This window comes from Dermacentor variabilis, chromosome 4 (genome assembly GCF_050947875.1).
Source record: "Dermacentor variabilis isolate Ectoservices chromosome 4, ASM5094787v1, whole genome shotgun sequence".
Taxonomy (NCBI): domain Eukaryota; kingdom Metazoa; phylum Arthropoda; class Arachnida; order Ixodida; family Ixodidae; genus Dermacentor; species Dermacentor variabilis.
In genome coordinates this window covers 117454928-117477023 of record NC_134571.1, presented here as the reverse complement: position 1 = coordinate 117477023, position 22096 = coordinate 117454928, and the positions used below count along the sequence as shown (strand labels likewise).

The window sequence follows — 22096 nt, the reverse complement described above, 5'->3', positions numbered from 1 at the left end:
ACCCCCTCTTCTGTTCATAAATGCATGCAACCAGCTCTTGACGCTCGTTCTTGCAGCGTAAATCCAAAGCTAGTCTTGTGACGAGTTGCTCAAAGCTACGAAAAGAGACTGCGCGTCACAAACGTACGGCATCAAGAACGAGAGGTCGCCGCAGGGTGTGTCGCAAGCAACGTGGTGTCCGTGAACCGCTTTGTTGTTATACCATGCATCGCCTTTCTTTGTGAGGCAGTTTGTCGGCAGGGTGGCCAGATTGCTCCAACCACACGCAGCCAAATTGGACTCCGCAGTAGCCCAAATGTAGCCAAAAGCGAAACTTTTGGGTAGCCCAAAAATAGACAAAGAGCTTTGTATTTTTGTGCAGTCATTTCGTAAGCATATTGAATTCATTTTCGGCAATAATACCTACATATTAATTTTCCCACGCATGACCACGCATGACCTCCGCACTCATCGTCACGGAGGCCATGCGGCACGGACAAGAGATGCTGCACAAGCGCCAGGAATGCAGAAACGGAGGCACGGAGGCAAATTCATGATAAGGCAAATGCAGTCTTCATTGCAAATGCACTGTTTTATTTTTTTCCAGAGCACCAAAATATCACGAAAAGAACAACGCGCAAATAGCACCGCGCAATAAACGCGCTAAGCAATGGCGTGCATCCAGGCTTTCAGTATTATTACTTACAGCTCATGATAATTTCGCTTGACCACCACACAATGCACTAAATTAAATACTACGAAGAATTGCAAGACAAAGTCTAACACAATAGATGGCGGTTGGTACAAAATCTAGTACGATATATATACATAAAATAGTATGCTGATGTCACGTGGTCGTGACGTATAATGAACACAGTATCAATACTGTGGAAGACGAAATTTACTTTTATTCGGTGAACCTATACCCATAAAAACAGGCTACACTTAAAGAACAGCGACAGCGGCGAAGACAGCCGGCGATCGTCAAAATCTGATCAGCGGGGCAAGCGCGTCGGCTTTCATACATCAGTCGTCGAATGTTCATGACTAACAGCTGGGAACCACGTGTCTTGCATAAAATTCTATACTCTAGGCTTCGCGCGTGCATGCATTCAGATTACACAAGGTTCGGTGACAGACAGCGGATGGAACCATCGATAACATTCCAGAAACTTCCGATACATGCAGGCGCGTCCTGCGTTGTGCGATAAGAGTTGTTAGGCGCTGAAACGTGGTCGCCCGATCAACATAAACGAGTACCCCTGTCAATACGATTAAGCGTCACGAGCCTATTGCGAAGTGGAACTGCTTGGTCCGTACAAAATGTCAGAGCTGAAATGGGACTAAAATTCTTGGCCGGGTTCAAAATCCTTGCAGCAGCCTCTGTTCCTGGCCAGGCCAAACTTCACGTGTATATAGGAGCGCTGTCAATGCCTCGTTCGACAATATATTTCGAAGGTCGGCTTTAATGAGCGAGACCTGGCTGAACACTCGTTCGGCGGCGGCATTTGGTACAGGTAGTAGTGATAGCAAAGACAGGAGGAGGGTTTGGAGTTGTGTAGGGAACGCATGGCTGTGGTGGCTGATCGGGGCAGGATATGTTCTACGTTGGCGTTGGAGCAGGGGCAATTTGGGCAGGATGAGCCCGAGCCAATTGCCCGTAGGCGCCACACGGCAAGCAGAAAATTCGGCAAACTTTCGTTAGGTTCAGCTCGCTGTTCGCCCTCTGTTCTGGCGCAGAGGTCACCCATGGTGCACCGTCCACGGGAGCTAGAAGCATCTCATGCTTAAAACGTAGGACGCCGAAAACTCACATGTGGAGAAAACAACAGTTTATGTTCGCTTGTGCGCGCGCGGGTAGCGTTAGTTCACGGATGTAGACATGCTTCCTTAGGCCAGCTTTCTTAATTAAAATTATTAGAAAGCCGCTATCCTTTACCTTTTGGCAAGCATATGTGTTCTTTAACGTAGAACTTGCAAATTTTGATTTTGGAGCAGACGCGCTCAATTTCTTTATCCTGCTGTATTCTGCATTTTAATTCCATCGTGCTTTTCATTTGCATGTGCTTAACTATTTTTACTTTTGTTACACAGGAAACAGATGTAGCCCAAAAATAGCCACATAGCCAAAACGAAAATTCTGACGCCAACTCGCACAAAAAGTAGCCCAATTTGGCTATTATTAGCCCAATCTGGTAACCCTGTTTGTCGGCTTTCTGAATGTCGAGTAGCTGCTGCAAATGGATCTCTGTCGACTCACGGCCGGTCTCGAGGGGTGCGCGCTCTTCTCTTCTTGCGGCCTTCGCAATGGGGTCTGTTTCCGCCTCCCACCGCAACGCGGTGGGTTCGCCACTTCCCCACTGCTCCGCCGCTGCGGCCGCCGTTCCCGCGGAAGGAGAACGCGCGCCCGCTCCAAGTCCGTCCCGCGTGAGTGGTAACCGTCAGTGCCTGATATTTCACCCCTATGCATTATGCAAAGCCCGCGCAATCAGCCTCTTCGATTTGACAGCTAAGAGTTATAAACAACAGACGTACTACCGCGCGCCATCGCGTGCTCTTCTTCAGTCTGACTGCATGGTCGCATGAGGCTTTGGTACACTCACGTCAACACTTTCTACCCGTTAAATTTGGAGAGAAACAAATCTATAAGCCTCTTCAGTTTGCCTAGTGACGGGTTTTAACCAGTGTGTAGAATTATAAGCAACCTGAAGCGTTTATATGACAGATTCCTAAGAATTCCGAAGCGTATAAAATATAGCTCCTGAAATCTCAAGCGCTGCCGTTTTTGTTTTGCACGAAAGCGGATTTAGCATGAATTCATGACGCTGGACGAATTCAGAGTAACGAAAACAAATTTATTCACAGCTAAATTCAAGGTGTCCAATGCGGTGCGCTCAGATCCATAACTTCAATATGTTTTACGTTCAGGACATATCAGTTGGCTGAAACACTCTACATATCATAGCATCGCGACTAACGCACATCTATTGCAGATTCGGTCGGTTTAGTACGAGTGATCAACAACTTCCCATCAAAGCAAATGGCATGAACAACGCTGTTGAAGTGAGAAGAGCGCCAAACAAAAAGAAGAAAAGTTCACAGTCTGAAAAGCTTGAAAGTCTGAAAAGCTGAAAAAAAAAGCAAGGGCAGACCAACAGTGACGTTTGCGCTTCGCACATAAGAGAGAAGTCAAGTTGGCAGGCTTTTCTGCACATTGTTAAGATCGGCGAACTCGGACCTTGGGAGGATTCTTAGAAAACCAACGTAAAGGGGGATGAGTCGGAATTCGAGACATAATTCGACACGCAGCTGCGAGGATTGCCGTTCGCGGAAGCAGTGGCGACAATGGCGTCGTCAGGTAGCCGAGTCAGGAGACGATATCCCCTATTCCTGACAATGTGGCGAGAAAAAGAAAGCAATGTATATGGCGGCAATGAAACTTATATGTATCTGCCACGATGGCTCAGTGGTTGGAGTGCTAAGGTACTGAGCCATTTCTATGAAGGCGAAATTCTAGAGGCCCGTGTACTGTGCAGTGTCTGTGCACGTTGAAGAATGCCAGGTGGTCGAAATTTCCAGAGCCATTCATATTGGCTTCCCTCATAGCCCGAGTCGCTTTGGGACGTTAAACCCCCATAAACCATTCCGTTAACCTTCGCATTAACTAAGTTCTCTACCAGCACTTACCTTCGGCATGGACTATGAGACATGCAAGAAATTGACCGAAATACGACCTTCGGCATTTCAGACCGCAACATCTGTCATTTCCCTGTCATACCTTTCAGGAACGAGAGTGATTGGACCTTTGATGTTTCTATGGTTCGAATTTTTCTATGAAAACTCCGTTCACGTGTGAACTTATTGGCTGACATGTAGATAAATCATTTGCTTTTTGTTTTCTTTCGTTTCGGTGAATCGTTGAACAAGAAGCAGCGGAAAAACAGCACGAAACCAGGCGATCACCACCCGCCGCCGCAGAAGCAGCCGGGCAGAGAGCGGTCCCTAGCAGCTAAAATCCCTTGATAGTTTGAAAGTAGCGACACTCTTTGAACCCTGCCGCCGCCGCGCGACCTCCTCGCCTCCTCCTCGCCCCTTGTGCGTTCCCCCTGCGGCAACCAGTTCTGCCCCCGTTTTTCTGCACGACGATTGGTCTCCCTGCCGTTGCCCTTGGAAACGCGCGGATCTTGAGTTTTGCTTGTGTTTTTCTTTTTCGTTCGCGCCATTTTCCTCCCGAGCACCGCTGGCTCGGCCCTTTAGATCGGCGTAGCGAACGTTGTACGCTGTGTTTCCTGCTCTATGTGCTAGCGCTATGTCGTGCTTTTGCAGATATAACTGCAGCAAAAAGCCTCAAGATGGTTATGCCGTCGTTATGATACCACAAGGAAAGCGTGACGGCTTGCGCAGGAAGCAGTGGCTGCATGACATTGGTCGAAAGAACTTTGTTCCGACAAAGGCCGATTAGCGTTGTTTGCGATCTGAGGCGTCTTTCTTATAGCTCGTAGCAAAGCACCCCGTAATGCTGCGTTTTTTTTTTTTTCATTCTTCCGGCCTGCTCACCAGCGTTTTTGTTGCGGTTCTCCAAAGTGTGCTTAATATTCTGGGGCGGCTCCATCACCTCGCAAGTCGCTAACTGTTGTTATTCAGTTGGAAGTGCAGCATTATAGATTCAGCTTTGCACCCTGAAAAAATTAGTGGCAAGTATACCCGTTGTATTGCAGATGATGAGCGTTAGCTTGTCAACATTGATTTTTTTAAGTTTTAAGGCGAAAGCCTTTAGATCTCTGTGTGTCAAGGTCGCGTTGTAAACTGGAAGTTTCACGTGACCCAAGGAAGGCCAGAGGAGACCCAAAGCACCCAAGGTAATTAATGAATCATTAGTGATTGACATAAGGTGGATCAGGGTTGATTAGAGTGCATTAAGAAGGATTAAGATGCATGAATAAAGAATAAGGTGGGTGGAGGAGGACTAAGGTGGATTATGGTGGATTGAGGTGAAGGGTTGATGAAACTGTATTAAAACCGATTAGGGTGCATGAACGAGGATTAGGTAGGATTAAGGGGGTAAAGGAAGATTAAGGCCGATTAATGTGGATTAAGGTGAATTAGGGTTGATAAAGGAGGATTAAGACCGATTAGAATGGATTAGGGTATATTAAGGTGGATTAGGGACCGTGGAGCTGGATTGTGTTTGATAGAGGTTGATTAGGGTGTATGAAGGTAGATTGGGACTATTAAGGAGGATTAAGGTGCATGAATAAGGATTAAGGTGGATGAAGGCGGATTATGATGGATTAGTATTGATAAAGGAAGATTATGACCATATAGGATAGGCTAAGGTGCGTTATGGGCGATGTAGGTTGAATAGGTTGTATTAAGGTGGATTAGGATGTACTAAGCTGAATTAGGGTTCACTGAGTATTAAGGCCGATTAGTCTGCCATAATACTCCTAATGCACGTTAATCCACCGAATCCACATTCACCGACCTTAATCCTGCTTCATTCACTTTGATCCACCATAATCCACGAAACTACTCCTTAATGCAACCTAATCCACCTTCATCGACCTTAATCTACTCTAAGCATCCTTAATGCACTTTAATCCTCCTTAATCAACCCTAATACCCCCTCATTCACTTTAATCCACCCTAATCCACTAGAATCGTCCTTAATTCACCTTAATCCACCCGAATCTAGATTAATCTACCTTAGTACACCTTAATCCTCCTTAATGCACCCTAATCCTCATTCTTTCACTTTAATTCACCTTGCCCACCATAATCCTCCTTAATAGACCTTAATCCGCCCGTATCCTTCTTCATGCACTTTATTCCACCCTAATCCACTGTAATCGTCCTTAATGCACCTCAACGCACCTTCATCCACCCTAATACACCTTCATCGACCTTAACCCAACCTAGTCCTCCTTTATGCACCTTAATCCACTTCATTCACCCAAATGCGCCTTCATCGACTTTAATCCACCTTAAACCTCCTTAATACACCCGAATTCATCTTAATCCAATCACTAATCATTCATTACTTTGCTAATCATTAATCATCTCTTATACGCAGCTGCACATGCTTTGGTTCGCTTCCCGCCTTCCTTCGCTCACGTGATATTTTCTGTAGCTCACAACGGGACCTTGAAACAGAGGTCTAAGGCTTTCGCTTATTAAGCCACACACAAAGGGATGTGTCACAAGCAGTACTAGATCAGACGCATGAAGTAAAGCATCTGATCATGTGGCTGAAAAATTGTCTGGAGTATAGAACTCGCCTCAAAGCTCCCTTTACCTCGGTATATCCTGTTCAAACGGCTTTAAGAAAAAACCAACCTCCTCATAAACGTTGCCTCCAGCATTATCGACGCTGTTATTAGCATTTCTCAAAATTTTCAACCCCACCGGGGCGCGCAACTGGCCCAAAATAACACGCCTCCATAGAATCCTGCGGCCCGTCCGCGGGAGCCCAGGAGGAAAAGCGGGCCGTACGCAGCCGGCGGGAGAGGAGAATCGAGGAGGATAGCGCCGTGAGGAGGAGAGTGTCGCTACTTTCAAGTTATCAAGGGGTTTTACTAACAGTTAGTGTTGCTATATATGCTCCCGCAGGGAGCAGAGTTGCGCATAGGTCCGCCGTCGTGATCCAGCTCTGCCGCGAAGCCACTCCTCGTGCGCGCAGGAGCCAAATGCCGCGCGGTGTTCCGCCTTTTTCTCTAGTGGTCGCGAGCTACAAGCGCCAATTGTTCGCAGGCGCTTAGCAAAGGGCACTTCTTAATACAGGCTACGCTCGAACGAGTCATTCGTGCAGTCGTAGGGGGTGGGCTTCCAACCAACTGAAACTTTGTATGTACCTATGTAAACACGCATATACAAACACACACATGAACGCACAAATAGGGGGTAGGACCGCCTTCCATTCCCCAAAATAAAATACTCCCGTGGCTCGAACAGCTCCAAAGTTCGCTCGCAAACGCGCAGTACGTTGCCACAAAACGCGGTGCAATGATTTTCAGCATGCATATGAAGTTGTCTTATCACTGTCAGAAAGCAAGAAATGTTTTAAAGAGTGTTTAAAACTTCACACACGTAAGGTGGACACTTAGCGCATTTTGGCTGCCGAAACCAGCCGATTAATGACCGTCGCCAAGAGAGCTATCGTGCCTGCAGTTATGTCAGTGACCGTTAACAGAGCGTCATTTATCACTAACCATCGTTCACAACAGCTGCACGTTTTCGATACATGCGGTGCAGACACAGATTTAAGCGCATTTCAAATATTCACATGCGCACATTTTAAGCAAAGCTTGCTTTTACGATTCATTCATACCGCAGACTAATCAGCTATATAGTAGCAGCAAATCTGCCAGTAGAAAAAGATTGAAGATGCAAGAGCTTCTCGATCAAATTTATTTCATACAAGGGAATGCATGAACGGCTGCTGGCAGCAGGCCAAGTGTGCTGGTTCTTGGAACCTTGGGGGCAGAATTCAAAGAAACTGGAAAGGCAACAAGCTATAAGAGTAGGTTATTTTTATTGCACTAATCACATCAAGATGGCAAACTTGCAGAGTAATTATTCACACAGTGCAGACTGTAATCTGACAACACATTTTTCTTGATCTCTTACCACTCGGAAAAAAGCCAGTAGTTGAAGACACTGTATCAAATCAATGAAATCACTGAAGCAGCTTTTGGCCAAAAAGCCAGGTTACAAAGCTTTGTGACCTATCCCATCAGAGGCAAGGAAATTTTACGTCATTGAACAGTGCATTCACTCCACTCCCGCCCACAGGAAACAGCATTCACCAAAGCACAACGTAGATTTCTAGCGTGTTTAAATGAACGACAAGTTTTTGTTCCACTGGCCGATACATGATGCTCACAAGCTAGCACACATACAGTTGCGGCTTAGCTTCTATGGCAGCAATTAACAAAATAAATAAGCCTGTGCACTTCAAGACAATAAATTGACTACAATCAATTTTACTGTTCTCAAAATTTCACACGGAGAAGGAATATATTACAATTATCACAGCTCGAGAGCTAAATATGCATATGCCAACTTAGCACCCGTTTTATCCTTGTTCCTTTGTGTGCTTTCTGCAACGATGTCCTAGCTCTTCAGAAATTGCGGTTGACGAGAGAGGCACATATTATTCATTTCACTTTTAAACTCTGAACGGTGCATTCAAACTCAAGAAGCCCAGACTTGTTAGCAACAACACTCTCACTATAGTATCAGTGTGTCTCCAGCTAGTTTGCTTGGCTGAAGCATTTACTCCTATGGCTGACTTCCGTGCGGTTTGTGCAGTGTGGTGTGCCGCACCCCGTCATACTGGAATACAAGTGCCAGTACGATGTGTTTCGTATCACTTCACCAAGGTCCTTGACTTCACATCGTCGAATACCGTACCTGAAACCCGCAGCTGCTCCTCTCAACGCACGATCGACGGTCCGCTGATTGCAATGGCGATGGCACTGACGGAAACGACAAATTCGCATGAGTTGGCGATGCGCCCGTAAAGTTGGATTCGCAGCGACGCGGATCATTTGACGTCATTTTTCGCGCTCGGCCAATAGCGGTGCGAGCGGCGCCGGAAAAGGTATGCGACACTCTACTCCCTGCGGGAGCATATATAGGAACATTACTAACAGTAGGGTCGTCGCGCCCCTGGCGGCGGCGAAAGGCGTAACTCTTGGAGAAAGACTCCCATTGCTTCCGCGGCGAATGCGAAGGCCGTAAAGGCTGTTTCACATGCTGCGACTGCAACGATGGAAATCGGTGCTGTCGCACGCGTCGCAATGCGATTTTTAGAGGGCTCATTTCACATGATTGCGATTTCAACAATGCGACTGGTGCGACGCCCAGGGTTGCTTACAGCCAGGTTTCGCGGCACACGCTGCATAATTACTTTATTGTAGTGAATAAAACGTTTACACTATAATATTATTGACTTATCTTGATTAGAAGCAAATAATATGTACGTTTACTAATTTAAAACCGTTAGTTAAGATTTGTCTTGGAGTGCGCGACGGCGGTTTCGGTAGATCAGTGCAACATCGCGCACGTAAACAGCTGTTCGCAGGTGGCTCAGCAATTCTTTATTCTATGGTTCAGCGCTGTGTGTTGTCTTATCTACTTTCTATGACCGTTTCGTTTTGCCTGCGCTACAACAATCTACAAGATGGCCTACCGGCAAGTTCATATAGCTGCCCTCACCGTATATTCAGTATTCGGAGTTCGGCTGCACGAAGTTGTCGTGTCAGCCCAACAAGATCCTCGCGCTACCCCTGCTCGGCGTCAGCTTTTGGAGAAATGATGCGTGTACAATGCCCGTCATTGCGCATATGTGGTGCCTGCTCCTAGCCATATTCTTACGCCAAACGCATCAAGAAGCACCAACCCGAACGCCCGCGTGTGCCCCTGAACGAAGCCTCAAACGATCTGTGTGATTACGACGTGGAATGAAAATTGTGTTGTGAAATTCAACCTTAGCGCTAGCCTGGTTCGTCCATCGCCGTGCTTGCGCTGCGAATATATATATGGGAGCCCTCTATAAATATTTCTAAAGGCGCAAAAGCCGACGAATCAAATGTTTCGAGCAGTTACCGTCACTTTTGTAGAAACCTGTACGTTGTAACATAGCATTCTAAAAGACACACTTCTCGTCCACTTTGTTGTCCCGTGTCTCGCGCTGGTACTATACTCGGAACTTCTAACAAGAAGACCATATCAATACGCGCTATCCATAATGCAGGATCGTGGGCCCACGGCAGGCGCACTTGCCGTAGAATTTTTCTGCTTTCTGCTCAGCCTCGCACGCCTCTCACGGTTAGCCTGTTCTGTGGAAATAAATATTATTATCAATGTTATTAGATATTATAGTTTCTTCACTGTAATTTATAGCAATCTTCCAGATTTCTTAAGATAGTCATGCATTTAACCTGTATTAGATCAACATTGTTATGACGTGCTTATGGGAGTCATTTCAAACTAGATTGCTCAGCCAGAGAAAGTACAAATGCAAGCCTCCATGTTTATTCCAATTTGGTATTCCTAAACAGATTATATTGGCAGAATTTTGTGTCTGCTTGCATTTCCTGCAATTCGATGTTCAGAGCTGGAAAAACTGATTCCTTTTCTTGCTGTCGAAAGGCTGCTTCAATGTCAATAGCAAGCTATAATTATTCATTTAGAAAGTGTTAAGCAATGACTATATGTCTAAGCTTATCAATGCATTTTTGTTCCACGAACACAATCAAGTTTTCTCTCCGTCTCATTGACAGCCATGGAATGAAACCGTTCACTTTCATAAGTATCAGGATGCAAACATTCTGGAGTTTGTCCTGAGCATTTGTCTGCATCCTATAGTGTGCATGTTTATATCAAGTTCTGGTGTTACAATCTATAGTAATTAACTATAGTGCAACAGAAATACGATGGACAGGAACGAAGTGAACACACAGAGCACTTCGTTCTTGTCTGTTGTCAATCTGTTGCACTTTAGTTAATAATGATTACACACAAAGTCATCTAGTTTTCAGTTATTATGTCGGGCTTATAAGCCTGCTTGTGTCCTGGAATATCTGCACGGTTATGTATCCTGTAATTTAATTTCTGGCCATGTGCTTGCAAGTCGCGTGTCAATATCCTGATTTTCCTGACAATCTTGTGTGATGTGCAGGCCCAAATAGTTTCTAGTGAATCCATGCAGGGTGTTGTGCAGGGTGTAATCTGCACTACAAGTGCTGCTTTGATTGCTTTCAGTTCAGCTTTTCTAGGTGTAGGATGACCTGGAATGGTACTCACTTATATAGGGTTTAGCTTTATGTAGTGTCATACTACTGTTACACTGCTATTGCCATGCCATATGTGCCTTATGTTTGCTTGCATCTTCATGATTAGCAACCTCCTCTGTGTGTTTGGCAGTTGCATATAGTCTCCTGGCTTAATTGTTTGCCCCCATATTCCACGGTATGGGCCTGTTGTGTTTCAAGTTCAGGCACTCCCGAGGTTGTGTTTCTGAAGGGAGGGGTAGTCGTCTTTGCATCTCATATGCTAGCTGGCATAGTATCTTGGGACGAGGTTCTGAGCTCTTGAGACAAAGAATTTGTGCTGCAGGCTGGAACTCTACTGTCTAGGTGCTTGTTCGTTAGCTCTTTCTCATAGAGGTCTTCAAGCATGGTAAAGTTGGAAAGACCTGTTATTACTACCCGATGCCTGTATTCGACGAGTTGTCTTTTTTGTGTGCTGCTGGTAATTCATACCGTACCATACCTTGGACACAAGCACAGCACGTGCGATTTTCTATAGTATCCACTTGTCCACCCCCATTATTTCGAGATTATTCTTTTCACCAGGTGTGGAAGTTGCGTCCAGGCATTGCATAATTGTTTCACCCACGTGCTGGCTCTGCCGTCATGGGCTTACACTGGCTGAGGATTTGTGGATGTTGTCTTGTGGGCATACTTGTCCAGCTATGTGGATCACAATGTGCAATCTGGGGCAGTTCTTGATTCTAGTCCTTCTTTTTTTTTCGACGTTGATATGAGCTGACTTATCAGAAAGCGAGATGCCAGACCGGCCAAGAAAGTCTGAAGTGTTGTCGAGGGCTTGTTGCTTCATTCTTGATTTCTGCATAAGGTAGCTTTCCCATAGACTGTAATACACCATAGGCTGTAGTGTTTCTTGTAGTATGCCCGTGTTGTTGGTATGTGTGGGCCAAATGTACCTCCAACTCTCACCTGGAATTTTCTGCCTTTCAGAAAGTTACTGTTTAAGTGCTCTACCAAAAATGTTTTTGCTCATCGTTCCTCTTATTAGAGCAGCATGAGGTACTCCTGTTAAAAGCCTCTTAACTCTCTTCATTCTTTCATAAGCGGTATTACACAATGTCCTGCAATAAAGTTCCTGATGCTTATGGCCCACTCATATCTGCCAGAAGGGACAACTCTTGAAAAAGGTTTTCTTTGTGCTATGTGTGCGACGTATATGTAGTATGAGCATTCATGCCTTGATATTATACATCTGTAGAACCAGCTTCCTGACAGAGTACTTGCTATACCTGATCATGCTTATTTGTGCAGTGCTGTTGAACAATACATATTGATGCAATGAATATTTACACACTCGAATTATCACGAAACATGGTTGTTTTACAATTCTGCCCTTTGCTTTCTATTGGTGTTAGATTTTGCATAAGCATGCCCCCCTATGCAATAGTATATTGAAGTGTAAGGGTTCAATAAAAGGTGATGAACTAAGTCTAAGAGCAAGAGCTTTTTTTTCACCTATGACTCCCATTGAAATGCGACTTCCATGGCTGGCAAAACAACCCCTCGCCTTGTGTTAGCAGCAGAATGCTATAGCCACAGTGGCAGGTGAACAAATTGAAGAACAATATTTCTGTCTATAATTTTTTTCTTGCCTGTATGTAAGTAAAGTTTGGAATAAGTTTGTCATTGCAAAAAAGCCCAGTTTGTGTTATTTTATTGAATAAACCACATATTGTGTATAGTTGAAATGCAGAAATTTGTTCTAAAATCCTCGGGTGATATATGTTCTTGCAAGTAGCATGGTATTTCATTATTTATAAAGATAGTAATCGCAGCGGATATCGTTATATAGTTTTACACACTAATATATGTGATCACAAACTTATTAGAAACTTACTAGAAACATGTAAGGCATGAATGTTTCTGCACACTTGATCAGCCGTGAACGTGCAAGAACTGCTTGTACTGGCTGACTTCACTGCACAGTTTTGATTTACTTTTCTTCAGCGTGTCGTTTTATACTGTTTTATCCCCACAAGAACAGGCCATTTGCCTGCTTTTCGCATTGTTGCACGAGTTCTACATAATTGTGCAGGAGGGTACGTTGTCACTGTGCCATTATAGCAAGCAATTTACTTAATCTACTAGCTGTACAGTTAAGTACCTTGCAGAGCATGTGTTCATACAGATGCAGTAAGGATACAAAGTCCGCAACATAGTCAATGTTTATTGGTTTCTGTGCAAGAAAAAAAAATATCCAGAGAAGAGGTGCAACTTAACGTGCATGTAATGTTTTATTCAAGCCACGGATTTAATGCTATCGTAGCAAATTCATTACGATAGCCTACACTTTCGCTCTGTCAAATTTAATAAGACGCAAGATAAGCTTTCAAGATGCATCGGGAAATTCATGCTTGAAAACCGACAAGAAAATGCAACTGAACGGTACCGCGTTCAGCGCAACGTTGAAACTTCGGGTACTTTGCTGTCTTGTCATTTGCCCTTGCCAAGTTTGAAGTAATTCAAGCTGCTTTGTAAGCGCGATTTCTGCATGCTACTCAGCAAAAGAAAATTGTGACGACCTCGTCGTCTGCTGGGGTTCGAACACCTCCTAGCACTGAGAACTCCCAAAGGCGTACGAAGCAAACGTGAAAATGCACTTCATTTGCTGTGTAGCGTGTCAACAAACGCATAGCAATCGGAGAATGCAATCTGCGGTACAAGTTTTTTATTCTCCCTTCGCGTACGTACCGAATTCGACGATCCACCTCTCCGCGCATTGCACTTGTCGTGCGAGACGCCATTTTCCAAAACAAACCGGCGGAATAGCTCCGTTGACAGCTCTGCGCGCAATTTCGACGGAAAATCGCAGCGATCGGTGCGACGGTGCGACTGTGCGACCAACCGGTTGGTCGCAGCCGAAAATCGGGGGGTCGGCACTGCGACTGCGATTTTCATCGCAAACGACGGAAATCGCACTTCCGGTGCGACGAAAATCGCATCATGTGAAACAGGCTTAAGAAGGAAACCGCGCGCTCCCCTAGAGACCGGCTGAGGTCGATTCAACACCGAACAGTAACTTTAGTCGCCGATGCCCGATGAAGCAGCGCCGAGTAGGCCTATAATAGTCGAGGCAGTCTGGCCGTGACACAAAATTCACTGTTGGTTTCTTTGGCAACAGGCTGCAAACCTTTGCGGAATGCGTGCCGCAAATATGTTAGTTCAGTTGTGACTGCTGATTTGAGTTTGCGTGTGCAGGTTAGATTGACGACTTTTAAAGCTGCATAACGTCTGTCGTCGTGGCCCTAACACAACCTGCATTCCTATCATCATCTATAGTTTGGTCTTTTTACGCACACGCTTTCGGAATTTACGAAATGTGCATTTTTCTTGCTGTTGCCTTTACTGGCATCTCGTTATCATTGCGATCGGTCATGTAGATCGTTAATAGAATTCCATTAATTTGATTTTTCAGTTAGTTTAATCCCGACCGAAGGTTCCAGCCAGCATCTGTGCTTGTCTGTTGGCCTAGACTCGTTATTTCGATCCCAAATTTGGCCTTCGCTGAATAATTCCAACTTGAGTGGTAAACATGCACGTGCCTGACCTCGAAGGGGCTGCCAATAGCAACCCCGTTAGGAAACGGTGAAGGCCTTGAACACACATCATCATCCACCAGAAATGCCTATTATCAGCCTTCCCTAGTATGACTTTAAAGCAAAAACGATAGAGCGCATCAAATGGTTACGGTGTTCACTATATTCGGATCTCTCTCTCTCTCTCTCTCTCTCTCTGTGTGTGCATTTGAAGATTGGTCTGAATATTGCCTGCACGTGATGCAATCGGATACAATGCAAAACCGCACGCGATGGCAGCGGTTCTCATTGTCACGTATCACGACGACATTGATGACGTGCTACTTTGTCTTTGATTACAAAAGCTCATTCTAAAGATCTTTGTGTTTGTTGCAAGTCGTTTCATAAGCGTAGAATATCAAACCCAATAGACTGTATGAAACACGTGTTGTGGTTTGTAGCAATTAAGATTGACTAATACCTAATGATGGACCGTTAAGTGTAAATTTCTATTCTCTGAAGGTAAAGTTTGCTGATTTCGTCTTTTCATATTGCCAAAACAGGAGCGCCCCCCCCATACTACGCTTTTCTCGCTAAAAAAAAAAAAACAAACAAGGGTTGCACATTAGATTTCTACTTTGAACACGGAAAGTGGGTGCAAGTTAGAATTGTCCAATTACTGATGAATAAATGAGCAGTTCCTGGGTTTTTCTTTTTTTCTGCGTCCTGTGAAATTAAGCTTGCGGCATAGCTTAATTTGTTCACTTCTGCAGAGGTCAAATCAACAGAAGTTATCTGTATGTGTGGAGATGTTGCCCGGTTTTACTGGTAAACTTCTTTCGGTAAGGAGGAGGAGGAGGATAAAAAATTATTTTAAAAAAGAGGAAAGGACAAGCAGGTGTCTTTCTGCTCGTGCGCGAGGCGCCCTTAGTCCACGGCTCCAGCTGTCTCTCGGTCCCGCCGCATCAGTTGCTGCAGGTTACGAGGGTCCGAACTAGTCAGCACGGCCTCCCATGCTCGGGTGTGGGGTTGGGTATTTGTGGGGCTGCCTTCACGTTGGGGCACGCCCATGTGGTGTGATATAGGGAAGCGCAATTGTTACAAAGGGGACATATGTATGAATATAGTGTGGGATGTGTGGCGTGTAGTCTGCTTACATGGGGGTATATATCGGTTTGTAATAGTCGACATGTTACGGCGTCTTCACGTGAGAGGGCGTTGTTAGGAGGTGAGCATTGTCATCTGTTCAATCTGTGGTGTTGTAATATGGTGTTTTAATATAAAGGTATGGGCTCCATAGATGCGGTTGGATCCCTCTCTTGTAAACATTTGTAGCCGAGATTGCATGTTACATACAACCTAATCAGCATCATGTGTGGTTGCACCGATTTTATTTTTTCTTAATTGAATGAAAATTATTGCATGTTCTGATTTCGCGAACGCCTTTCTCATGCGCACCTGTTGCGTGTTTTGCAATGCGCAGGAGTAAGGACCGTCCGCGCTCCAGGGAGAGGGACCGGTCCCTATAGAAATCATCACGCCGAGAGAAGTCGAGTAGGCGTGACCGGTCGCGCAGCCGTGAGCGGGACAACAAAGACCGGAGCCGCCAAAGGGACCGCTACCGAGACAAGGAAAGGAAGTGGCCCTCTTCACCACCGCATGGTAAGCATTAGCCGTGTTTCTTTTTCTACTTGAAATTCAGTTCACTACGCGACTACTTACTTGGGTCTAACTCGCTAAAGCATGACATGGGCATTAGAATAAAAACCAAAACGGCCCTATAGGTTGTGACCTAATCCCTCCCACCTATCACGAAACCTTGTTTCTAACTTCGGACGCTGTGTGTCGCCATACCACAGGTGCTCTTGCACGCGCCAGATGCTTGTCATGACAAAATGAGGCTTGGGGCAATGGGAATTGGATGGAAAAATTTTATTTTTTCATGTGAAAACAAATCGCCACTTCTTTCTTGAAATAGCCTGGTAAGGTAAGTGTACAAGACATTGCAATTTCTGGTTATGGTCATAACAAATTCGTGCAAGTGAAATTTGAATAAGTACATCTATTGTAAAAACCACCTTTCTAAAGCAAACCATAGTTTTCAGCAGAAAGAAGCATCGTGGGTTAGCTAGAGCTTTGGTAAAATACCACGCACTGCTCTCACAGCATCAGAGGGAGGCTTTGCTTAGCGTGCCTTAGTCTTGAACCCTTTCTTGACTGGGGCCTTGAGACTAGAAGCAAAAAAAAAATGAAAATAAAGTACGGAACGTGGTTTCATCAGCTGCAGGACGAAAAGAGAGAGATAAAGAAGAGGACAGTGAAATGCACAGATTTGGAAAGGAAACAGCTATCATGCAAAGCACGACACCCACCTAGAATTTCAACTTGTGACGGCAATGAAGCGGTGACCAACAGATTGCCGGACTACCGATGCGCTGATGATGTGTCCGTAATCGTCCAAAATCCCAACATTCACTTGGATACGGTAAGTGCGGAAACTCCTCAGACTGATCTGCAAGACAAAGGAGGGCAGTTTTTGGTGTTGAGCTTTTAGTTTGGAGTGGAGAGGGGAAGGCCTTGGTCTAGGGAACAGACTGCATGCTTATTTTTCATTACTAATATGACATACATATTTACAAAAATAAGTTGACTCGCGGTCCCAGCCTTGTGAAAGTGGATGTCCAGCACAGCTGTTGAAAACCACCACTGCAACTGCTAAGGGGTTATGCGATGCTTTATTGCTTTAAAGTAATAGTAATTGTGACAGCACGCTGACCCCAATGCGGTGCTGCAACAACATTGAAATCATTTGTTAGGCTGGTTCTTTTATATACGAAAAGCTAGGAACGTCGCTCCTCACGTTGCATGCTGCCATCACTGTGGCAGCTTGCGCAACAATATTCGTTACCGGCAAATGTTTGCAGGGAGCGCTACGTGCTTCGCATTGTTGCCAGGAGCGCCTTATCAATTATGTGGTTTGGATGATAGCTTTGTGCTTTTTTTTCTGTTCCAGTCATTAAGCTACAATGAAGAGGAAAATCATTTGTGGTATGTTAGCAAATTACCCTCCACCTATGCCAAGAATGGAAAAAAAAAAGCCACTCTTGCCGCGAGAACGCCAGCATGGTAAGCCTGTACAGACGCGCAAACGAAAGACTGGTGGTGCCGTCGCCGTGAAGCGAAACTGCTGTACCAGCCAGCAGTGAGGTCTCCTCGAACCTAGTTGTACTTCTGTATGTAAAATGGTCTGTGTTGTATCCTAGAAAAGTCAACTTTGGAAGTTTCAAGGATTTTTGCACAACCGCAATGGCTGAAATCCACAAGAAAAATTATGCAGATCCCACGTACTGTGCGAATCGATGTAAGCGAAGCTTACCGTGCTGGATGCTTTGATTGACGATAATTAGTGGTGGTGTTGGCGGCTAAAGCTTAATTTCTTCAACATTTAGGCTACCACGAGAGGGGCTTGTTGTTAAACATTACCTTGCAGGTAGCACTGCTTTTTGTTTGCGTAGTACATAGAACGCACAGGGAGATGTGTTTACTTGGGGCGTTGTAGTGTGCCATATTTTACAACCTCAGAGAGGGTTGAAGGTTGTCATTTCCTCACATGGCACATCGCATTGTGGCAGAACTATAAAACTTGAATTGGATTATGGGGCTGTACGTTCCGGCACCAGACTCGGACAATGACGCAAGCCGTAGTGGCGTACTCCAGTTTAATTTTGACACCGTGATGTTCTTTAACGTGTCGCAAAATCTAAGTGCAGGTGCGTTTTCTATTTCGCCCCGTCGAAATGCGGCTGCCTCGGTTGGGATGCAATCCGCGACCTCTAGCAATGTCATAGCCGTAAAGCTATCGGGGCGGGCACAGAAGTGTTGATTTGATGGTCGACTGCTTCCGTAGTGTCTGCTGTACTCTGCGGTGCGCGTTAATTAACACGGCTCTGCTTCTGCATGCCCTGCTTAAGTTGCCCGCTTGACATATTTGCATGCATTTTATTTTTTTTTAGAAATACCAGCAAGGTACTGTACCGTACCAATTATTTAAGCTTGGCCTATTTCCCTGCAACTGCTCACCTTTCCCCTCTCGTATATGGGAACTGCCTCTTCTCCCTCTCCTTCTCTCTACAGTCATTTCTGCGTCCCCTGTGGCCTGCATGCAGAGGGGACGCGGAGGGGACGCGCTGCAGTTTCTGGTATGCTTCTGAGGGTGCGTATGGATAATTACAGTTGCCAAGAGGCTAATGTGGCGACGACCAGGGAGCTCCTAGAAGGCACTGTGCGCATTCGACTCGGAGGCGGGAAAACGAGTTTCTCGCGTCGCCTTTCCCCTCTTACTCGCGAATCTCATGCACGCTCTAAACCAGCCCCCGACGCGGTGTGCGCGACAGCAGCAGTGGGAAAGTCGAAGGAAGAGTCAAAGAAAGCTTAGCTATAAAACAAAAATCCGAGGACACCCAATCACTTAAGAGTTGTGAATGCGAAAGCACTAATAAGAAAGGTTTAAATTAACAGTACTATAATAGCAGGATTAAGTGAAATGGCGTTACCGTTCCACAAACGAACTTTGCAGAAAGCGAGTTCTGGTATAGCGTAGCTTACGCGTGAGACGCTATGCCATTCCGCTTTGAATCTCGCATACATGGTGCACCTAAGTGAATCTATCTGTGCGTGAGTCCGGAAAGCGCGAAAGTGGAAGCCAGGACCGCTTCATAATTGTGCTTTCCATGTCCGGCGATCTACGGTGAACGGTACAAACAGTACAAGCTGTCTACCATAGCCTCCGAAATATTCCAATCTCGGAGGCCATGTGCCATCGTCGCGCTTATCTCCCGACCCAAACGATAGGTGGCCGATAAGGGAGATGGAAAGAGAAAAAATAGAAAGTGAGCAAAAACAAACTGAATACCAGGTAATTTTTAAACTTCCCTTAACGAAAACAAAAATCTAAGCTGTTCGTCATCCTAGAATTTCAAAATGCGCTAAATATTCCCGTCGGACAGCCTGAATGTATATATCGACGCTGCCAAAGACAAGAAGAATGGGCGTATGTTCTGCCGATGTATATCACCGAACCATCTTTGAGCACTGGCAACCACGCACTATGCTCCGCTAAGTTCACCGTTGACAACTTAACAAAATCGATGGCTGCCGTCTACTGATGACATACTAGTTTATATCAATTATGAGTGCGCTGTTAGCGTTCCAATTCGGTGACGAAGGTTGCCCTTCCAGGACGACTAAAAGAAATGCCGGTTTCTTTTCCGGCGTGAACTTTCTGAATGCTTCTTTAATGGCCCGCTGAAGTCTGCGGTGGCCTCCGTAGTCACTTCAAGAAAATCTGTGAATTCGTAATCAACAGTGATCTATCTTCCCGAGTCCTTACACCTTCTTATCCAATTATGCGAATTTTATCACTGATGTCAAACATGTATACTTCGTGCATTTATTTTAGAAAAGACAGTGAAAGAAGAATGACTACAGACAACAGCTTTTGGCAACATATCAAAGCTTTATCTCGAATGGCGGCCAAATCAAGGCGCAGGAAGCAGCGTGTGGTTCTTTGGAACTTTTCAATTCGCAGTCGTAAACGATGAGATTTATGCCCACAGAATATTGGATGACCACTTAAATTGGGCAACCCCAGACAACTATGCATTACACAGCATGCTCCAAAGACATTACACACAGGCGACACATGGGCATTTGCGAAATATTAGGGGGAACCACGCTTATCTGCGGTGCTCAGTTGAGGAGAGATGTAGATTATCTGACACTCAGAGTTCTAGGATTAGCGAATATTTTTTGTAAAGCGTTGCGAAATCTGCACGAATCACCGTGCCAGAGGTTTGAAGTCAGCCGCCCGTGTTTAAACCTCCCCCCCCCCCCCCCCCCCCAGAAGGGAAACAGCAAATAAGTTTAAAGTTGTAATATATTCTCTCAAAACTTTACTTTCGCCGAATTAGAGTGGTTTATATAAGAATTTTTTTTTTATGTTTCACTTTTTGAATGTCGCGACAGAGCCGCTGCAGTTAGTGACGTTACGCATTGCAAAATATTTTTCCACGTTTGGGCCGCTGCAGTTAAGTATACGATGTTGAAACTCCTGAAGTTCATTTTTTGGCCGTATTACAAAAGAATGTAGTACACCTTCACCGATGAAATCTAGGCCCAGGCAGATGCCGTCAAATTTCATTTTCAAAATCAAATCTGGTTCGGAAAGTTCAATGCGCCATCCACCCCGGTTTTGCTCTTTGGCGTCTTTCCGGGTCTACTCGCCTGACACGATTTTTCTTTTAAGTAAGAGAAAGGGAATGTTCTAATGCAGCTCAGATTTTTTTTATCTTTGGTGTGCCTTTAAGATCACTCCGAAATTATTTTTGTGCAAACGCAATTAGTCGGCAGGGCAGGTCATCATTGCGATCACCGAGAGGCAAATTCAAGTGCGCTGCGTAACGCGTCTAATATTAGGTTTTAAACATCTGCATCGCAGCATATCGCAGTAGCATCGTTCCGCACGTTTACACCCGTATCTGCTCACTCTACGTGGAGTATGTGAGCGATGTCACTCATTCTAGAGATCGATGTCTGACTGGCTTTCCACACGAGGTCATCGAGAGTGTTTGGAATAATGCCGCCTACATTAGGCTTATTTTCAATGGCACACGTATACACGCACAGTAACTAGTGCGCCTTCGAAAAGAAACACACAAATGCAATATATGAAGAGGTTTCTTTAAAACAATGGCGCGCTTCAACCTGAGAATGCATGAGGATCGATCGTCTGCTACAGCTTGCGACGAAAGGAGTTGCGACATTGAATTATAGCAGGAAAGCGTTCCGTACGACAGGCGAAATTCTTATCGGTTCCACAAAAATTGTATCGGAGACCCTTCGTTCTACAGTTGTAAACCTTTTACGAGCCTCAAGATGGACATCTTTCAACGATACGTTGAACCCTCTCAACGATACGTTGAAAGGGATTGACAACTGACTGGAATGTGTTGTGAGACGTTGATGGAAATGAATTTACCATGGCTTACAGTGATAGAATCCAGCACGCTGTTCGAGATTTAATTAGGGATTATAATTTTACTTTGGCAACGGAAGTCTGAAAAACTAGTAAGTGGTGAGACCTGGCGCTCAAATCGTGGTACTTCGGATGTATTCAGCTAGTAAGTCGTAGAGTAAGTACGGAAGTCGACTGTTATTAAGTACAGCATAATTCTTGCTTAAAGTTCCAGTTAATATATGGCATTCGCGCAGTATTCTATGCTTCGGGGAGCAAAACGCACGCGTGGCTACGGCAACACGCTGAACACCGTATCCCGTGCTCGGTTTTCCATCCTGGCGTTAACAGCGCGAAAGGTAGTCGGAACACGAGACGAGAAGACGACACCACCATGGCGCTGCCGAAATAAGCGCGCACTTGTTTCCGCAAATGAGGACGTACCTTTACACATGAATCTCAAAACATTTAGTAATGCGTAAATGCAGCTTTTGCAGCACGCTTGTGCACAACGTAACAAACTCACGTAATATATACATTGACATATCGAACTTGTCTACTTTCTGTGATCTAATGGATGCCGTTTACACAGCCGTCATATCTGTTCTTGACGGAGAGCGATTAATTTGTAAACCTGATGTTTCTATTTTTTTCGAGCGTTCGAATTTTTGAAAATTCTTTCGACAACATTCAGGCCCTAAATCGAACTTAGAACGAAAGGAAGCTGAGCTAGTCGCTATGGATTCATTATACAA

At 45.1% G+C, this 22096-nt stretch overlaps 2 protein-coding genes across 3 annotated transcripts in view; one reads left to right on the top strand and one right to left on the bottom strand.

Annotated features, from left to right (window-relative positions):
* LOC142579665 (uncharacterized) overlaps positions 1 to 22096 on the top strand; it is a 238284-nt gene that overhangs the window by 43304 nt on the left and 172884 nt on the right. The gene's annotated exons all lie outside the window — the stretch shown is intronic.
* LOC142579664 (uncharacterized) overlaps positions 16255 to 22096 on the bottom strand; it is a 39321-nt gene continuing 33479 nt past the window's right edge. The window contains exons 4-5 of one of the 2 annotated variants that reach the window (XM_075690092.1): positions 16702 to 16841; positions 16255 to 16610 (exon numbers count right to left, since the gene is read on the bottom strand). In XM_075690092.1, coding sequence (XP_075546207.1) covers positions 16710 to 16841 — 132 coding nt within the window. In that variant the 3' untranslated portion in view covers positions 16255 to 16610; positions 16702 to 16709. The remainder of the gene's footprint in view (positions 16611 to 16701; positions 16842 to 22096) is intronic. The other variant, XM_075690093.1, reaches the window with a different exon arrangement.